This window comes from Trichoderma gamsii (assembly GCF_001481775.2).
Source record: "Trichoderma gamsii strain T6085 chromosome Unknown Scaffold_50.2, whole genome shotgun sequence".
Taxonomy (NCBI): domain Eukaryota; kingdom Fungi; phylum Ascomycota; class Sordariomycetes; order Hypocreales; family Hypocreaceae; genus Trichoderma; species Trichoderma gamsii.
The window spans coordinates 211,714-217,884 of NW_020171387.1; the positions used below are offsets into that span (position 1 = coordinate 211,714).

At 50.0% G+C, this 6,171-nt stretch overlaps 3 protein-coding genes across 3 annotated transcripts; 2 read left to right on the forward strand and 1 right to left on the reverse strand.

The window, feature by feature from the left end:
* Positions 1–818: 818 nt before the first annotated feature.
* Positions 819–2,403, forward strand: TGAM01_v209752 (hypothetical protein; the record flags this gene model as incomplete). Its single annotated transcript, XM_024550629.1, has 4 exons — positions 819–886; positions 986–1,101; positions 1,190–1,866; positions 1,930–2,403. 4 exons carry the CDS (start codon positions 819–821, stop codon positions 2,401–2,403), a joined length of 1,335 nt encoding a protein of 444 aa, XP_024404639.1.
* A 274-nt stretch (positions 2,404–2,677) lies between these two features.
* Positions 2,678–4,321, reverse strand: TGAM01_v209753 (hypothetical protein; the record flags this gene model as incomplete). The annotated part of the gene is made up of 1 exon (XM_018807616.2): positions 2,678–4,321. One exon carries the CDS (start codon positions 4,319–4,321, stop codon positions 2,678–2,680), a length of 1,644 nt encoding a protein of 547 aa, XP_018659101.2.
* Positions 4,322–4,593: 272 nt separating this feature from the next.
* TGAM01_v209754 (hypothetical protein) lies at positions 4,594–6,171 on the forward strand (the record flags this gene model as incomplete). The annotated part of the gene is made up of 2 exons (XM_018807615.1): positions 4,594–4,782; positions 4,837–6,171. The coding sequence occupies 2 exons, from the start codon at positions 4,594–4,596 to the stop codon at positions 6,169–6,171; spliced, it is 1,524 nt and encodes a 507-aa protein (XP_018659100.1).

Consider the following 6,171-nt stretch of genomic DNA (forward strand, 5'->3'; position numbering starts at 1 on the left):
TTGATCATGCCCAATTAATCTTTATGATGAATGGAAATCGATCTTTGCTTCTTTTCGGGGTGTTTATCTTACGAATATTTATAATGAAAGGACATAACGTAAGGAGTATTTGGCGCCAGTGGTTGGAGTTGGATATCCCTTAGCAACATCAATGATTTATACTAACAGATACACTGTCCATCTGCAAAGAGAGCAGCTGGCCCTTAGAACAGAGAGTTCATTGCTCAGCTCTAGATATTTAATGTTGATCTTTGACTAGCCTATAGTATTAGGAAATATATGACAAGATTGTACCGCGTCTTAACTTCATTAGACTTCTGGGAAAGACTACTGTCCAAAATCGATCTATATGGCTTATTATCCTGCTATCATGAGTGTTTCACTCGCATGGCAGGATGATGGCACTACTACAATAGAAACATTCAGCATCGAATTTTCACGATATTGAATGATCTCCAAGTCACTGCGCCCACGCGTGCTGCCAGTGTCAATGTTGCGGCCAAAGCTCCATCTCTAAGCCAGCGTGTGCAACTCTGTCTGCGGATGTTTGCAGCTGGTACACGGCTTTGCGCATGGCACTCTCTGTTTTTGGCCGCCGATGCTTAACCTCGAGAACAAAGAGCTGTTGCAAAAGATAACGAGGAGTTCCTGCACTTGGCACCCTCACCGCATCGCACCTCAATAGCTCTTGACTTCTTCACTCGATTCTCTATCTCTATCTCTAAAAGCATAGGGCATCAAGCCATTTTTTCCCAATTTCCTACTCAGTCATATCAAGAGATTTAACGCGAATCACCAGCTTCTTCATCACTGCCACCATGTTCCGTCGTCTCTGGTCTGGCCTCCCACCGGATGCCAAATTTCCTTCGGATCTCAAGGGACTCGGGTTTGTTTGCTTTTCATACTCTTCCTTACTACACCCTGGCGCAACTTTTGAAATACTCTTTTTCTCTCTCAGATCTTTCTAACGAACTGGTTTGAACAGATACTTTGTCAACGATCAGGATGAAATCCGCTCCATCGAAAACCCGGACAACTACTTCAAATTTTTCCTGAACCGTAATCCGCGTATTTGTGCCCGCCAGCGCTTCGAGTTTAACCGTAAGTGCATCTTATGTCTATACACAGCGTACCAAATATTGTTCATTATCCGTTGCATTAAAGCACGACTGACATATCCACTCCCCAGATGCCATGGAAGACATTATCCACAAGCGCCTCGAACACGAAGGACTGCTGAAGCTCTGCCTGCCTTTAGGTGCATGGGAAACGGAGCCTCATTTGCCTATTTTTATCACTCCAGACTTGGAGATCCGGTCTCGAATTATCGTCATATTCGGTGAACCCACCCATGAGCTTGGAGTCCTGGCAGGTCGCGTGGCCAATGGACCAGGAGGCATCGACGAAGGGAGCGTCATGCAGGTTGTCCGAGCTGTCAAACTGCAGAGAGGATCCAGCAGCGATGACACTTCTCCAGGCATCGTATTGGCAAACGTGGGTCAGACGTGTTGGTGGCCCGAGGGACAGCGAGCCATCACTGTGACGGCCAACAACGCCGTGCCGCTGCCTAGTCTGGTGCACAGAGGAGTGCAGCATGTGCCGAATGTCCACGGTATTCCAGGCAACAATAGTGCAGAGGAACATGTCAAGTACGTGTTCGATGAAGTGATTTCGCGCAGGGCCAACGATAAGGCAACCGTGGACATCATAGCTACCGGGGAAAGCTGCGAGATTGTGGAGCGCTTCTTGGACGGGGAGGAAGCCTGGAATACCTGGGGCAACACGATCAGCGCACTCGTCCTCCTTGGTCCGGTCTATGAGTCAGAGGGGCTGAAGAATGAAAAGTTCAAGGATTTTATGGCAAAAGTAAGACGATATCATCCCCTACTAAACAAAAGGCAACCATTCGGCTAACAGAGGGTCCTTAAGCGAGGTCGTGCTTATTTCCTTTCTCATGAGCCCGTTGGCACTCCTCTAGCACCTCCTGAAGGCAACTCGAACCGTTGGATCCCCTCTCTGGGCCTCCCATGCTATTCCTCTTCCGAACCAATGCATACGGAATCGATTTTTGTCCGAGCTCGGTCTCATATCCTCTCGTATCTCCAGGAGGTGGCTCTTGATCTCGAATATGAGAATCCACTCCTTGTTCCGGCTGATTGTGATGTTCTCCTACCTACGACTGAGCGGAGCTGGGAGGAGTTGCCGGAAGGAGAGAAACCTATCGTAATCAAGACAAATCCCGATGAATTGGAAGAGGATATTAGGCAGATTAAGCGCTGGAAGCAGTTTGAAGAGACTGGAAAGGCGCCGGAGACAGACTCGGAGAGGGAGACTGAGGAGAGGGAGACAAAGAAGATGAAGACAAAGGAAATGGAGACAGAGGAGATGGAGACAGAGCCTTGAGCTCGAATCAAGGTATAGGAACGCTGTCTTGATGTTCCAGACGCTCTTGGAATGTTGATAGCTCTAGATTCCTCTTCTCATCTTAGCAGGCAGACGAATTCGTATAGACACACTGACATAGGCACATCTGGATGCGACCGCAAAGCAAAGACTGTGGCCTTCTTCATTAGCTGCTACTAATACTACATGAGGTTTTTGAATCGTGTTTTTAGAATGATTGTGACAACGCATATTTTAATACATCAAAGGGATAAAACTGGCGTACTATTCGCATTTAAACCTTGAAATAAGTCATAATGCCAGGCTTTTGCGCCTGTATATCCTCCAACAATTCCCGTGTCCGCTTAACGCGGTCTTGAATAACTGCCTCTTCGGCTTCCCAGCGACCTTCTGTTTCTCGTGACGGTCCACTCCAGAAGGAGAACACGGATGGCTGAGATCCTGTAGCCTTCTTGTCCTTTTCTTCCTTTGCCAATGTCGATACCATGATGGACCAGTTGTCTAGCCCGGTAGATAGACAGTTTCTGCATGTTGATTTCGTATCACGACCGTCGTTGTTTATTTTCGGGTTTCGAAGCTGTTCTTCTGCTAGATCGACTCCATCTCTCGTCCAGGCTAGGCCGTCGTCGCGCGAGCCCGTTGCAAAGAGGATTTCGCCAATGTATAGATTGAGAGCAGCTTCTTGACAGCGTTCTAGGGTGCTCCTCCAGGGGGGTGATGTCCCATCAGGTGGGGGCGGGGGATAATCTGGCGGGGCGAAAACGTTCAATATCTGCTGATAGATGGGTTCGCGCTTGGGTTTGGTTAAGGGTGTGCGGGGTGGGTCGTTGGAGAGTGAGCGGCTGGCTTTGAGGATGGAAAGGTACATTGGGAGGGCGGAAGAGAGGTCGCCTTTGCGGGCCGTGTGGTTGGTCATGGCTGTCAGGGCGCTGAGGACGTTCATTGACGGCGGTTCGGCGCGATCCTTTAGGATTAGGGTTTTTGGGTCGTATGGCAGTTTCTTTGGGTCTACATCGGCGGTTGCCTCGGCTAGTGCTAGTTTGTAGAGAGACTCGGCGCCTTGAGGATTGCCCTTGAACTCCATGAAGCTTGCGTATTCCAGGCATGCTTCTACCGTTTGGCGGGGGTTCAGGCCTTTGGTTGCGAGGATCTTGGTATACCAGTTGTCGGCGGACGGGTAAGCGAGCTCGCAATCCTCCTCGCGAGGAGCGGAGGGGTTGCCTGGTGGGATGGGAGATGGGTGAGGATTGGACGGGCCGATGACGAACTCGGGAGGGGTGACGATGTTGCGCGTGATGTCTCGCTGCCAGCCGTCAACGTGCTCTGCGGCTTTGGCGGCCAGCATGATGGCTTCGAAGTAGCCTCTTCGCCATTCCTCGGATTTCTTTGAGATATCGCAGGCGATGAACTCGCCAGGCACCTCTAGCGATGGATCGACGATATCCGAGAGCTTCGCAACGTCCTGTCCTCCCGTCTTCGGATCTTCCAGCCGGATGACCACTCCTCGTGACAGCTCCAAAGCTCTAGCCCAATTGACCTCTCCATTCTTCGGGTCTTTGAAGTTGTTCGCATCGCGCAAGAATTTCCTCGTCAGATAGTGCCATTCGTGTGGCGTAGGGAAGTCTCGTTCCACGACCTCTTCATTGATGGCGAACAGGATCGTCAGGACGCACACCACTGCTCCCCACAATGTGAGGGTGTATCGCACCACGAGCTTCGCCTCGTGCTTCCACCATCGTCGTCGCTCGGATGTATAGCACCGTACAGAGTTGGGGCTCGCTCTAGGGATGAAGAGGAAAGGCAGGACCGGTCGTGATCGAGTGTTGGATGTGGTGAGGCGGGCAAAGCTTCGCAGGCATCGTGATCGGGATCCTGCCTGGGGGAATACAATCTTGCGGGTTATTAATCTTGGGGCCATGGCGGCGCAGGCCTAGAAGCCGGAGTCCGGCTGGTGTAAAAGCCAAGTCGAATGGGTGGGATGATGCCTTTTTCTTGGTTGTTCTGTCGATTGAAGATGCGCTCATCGACCTGCGTACTAGTAGTGTCCATCGGATAAGAGACAGGCAAATATCCAGTTTTTTTGGTGGGGTTAGCTTGTCTTATCCGCTTATCGGAAGAAAGTTTAGTCCAATTGTACAATCCTGAGTGACTTAGATGCTATTCTTGGAATCGTATATGATGTGATGAACAATGTCTTCTTTTCTATCGGAAACATTGTCAAATCCCCGGGTGCAGTTGCTTGCAACAGCTGCTGTATCTGGTGTGACAGTTGCGGGACTGATTTTGGGCTTTCAAGCCTTGGAAAGAGAAGAGAGGCTGTCCGAGCTGAAAAACTCCATACCAAGACTGCCAAACAACGAAGATGATGGTTCTAAAAGAGTAAATTAGCCCCTATAATTGTAGGTTCGATTCCACGTTCTAACATGTCTTTAGTTGAATGGCTTTGGGAATGCATCAGAAACAGGATTGGACCCCGAAGATGCTCGCAATATCGCTCTCGCAAAACGTGCACAGGCTGGAGACTTTGATGAAGAACTGATCTTGGAGCAACTCGCCCGTAACCAAGTATTCCTCACGCCTGAAGGCTTAAAGAAGCTGCGTGATTCGTTTGTTATAGTTGTAGGCTGTGGAGGAGTTGGTTCACATGCAGCCGCAACTTTGGCACGATCAGGAGTTTCCAACATTCGACTTATCGACTTTGATCAAGTCACGCTCAGCTCATTGAACCGACATGCTGTTGCAACTCTAGCGGACGTGGGCACCCCCAAGGTACAATGCCTCTACCGACGACTTATTGCAATCGCGCCCTGGATCAAATTCGATCTTAAGCAGGAGAAGTTCGATGAATCAGTGGCTGAAACGATGCTGGCACCGTGGGAAGGCCGCAAGCCGGACTTTATTATCGATGCTATTGACAACATTGACACAAAGGTTGCTCTTCTGAAGTACTGTTACGATAGGGACATGCCTGTCATTAGCTGTATGGGAGCAGGCTGCAAAGGAGATCCGACAAAGATTGTGATAGGCGATATTGGAACTAGCAAAGATGATGGACTATCACGAGCTACGCGACGGCGGCTGAAGCTATTAGGAGTTACCAGCGGCATTCCCGTCGTTTACAGCACGGAGCAGTCCGGGGAGGGAAAAGCTGAGCTATTGCCCCTACCCGAGGAAGAGTTCCAGAAAGGCTCTGTTGGAGACCTTGGAGTCATGGCCAACTTTAGAGTGAGAATTCTTCCTGTTCTCGGAACCATGCCCGCAATTTTTGGATTAACTGCCGCCAACCACGTTATTTTGAAGATAACTGGATACCCAGTTACTTATGTTCCGGGCAAGGCCCGTGAACGAATGTACGAAGGCATTCTTACTTATGTTCAAGGATCGGAGGAGAAGCTGGGCCGCATGTTTGTCCCTGGGTTGACTGGATTGAAGAACCCACTGACTTTGGGCGACGTCGCCTTCATGACTGAGGAGCTGTATGGCGGGCGCAGCATCCTCAGTGGTATCCCCACGAAGCTTGTTCTTATCAGGTGGAAGAAGCCGGTGACCTCCAGTGTGTCTCGGATAGGAGAAGGCAAAGATGAACAGAAGTGCTCCACGATTCGGCTCCAGGATTTGGTGTGTATGACGAAGGAAGAGGCAACTAGGCACGAGAAGGAAATCTTCAAGGCAGACAAAGCCTTGGAGGAGCTTTACGACGATGAAACTATAAAGAGGGTTGAGGCGAAGATGAGGGAGGCTGAAAAGTACGAGTGGTGGCGCCAGTGA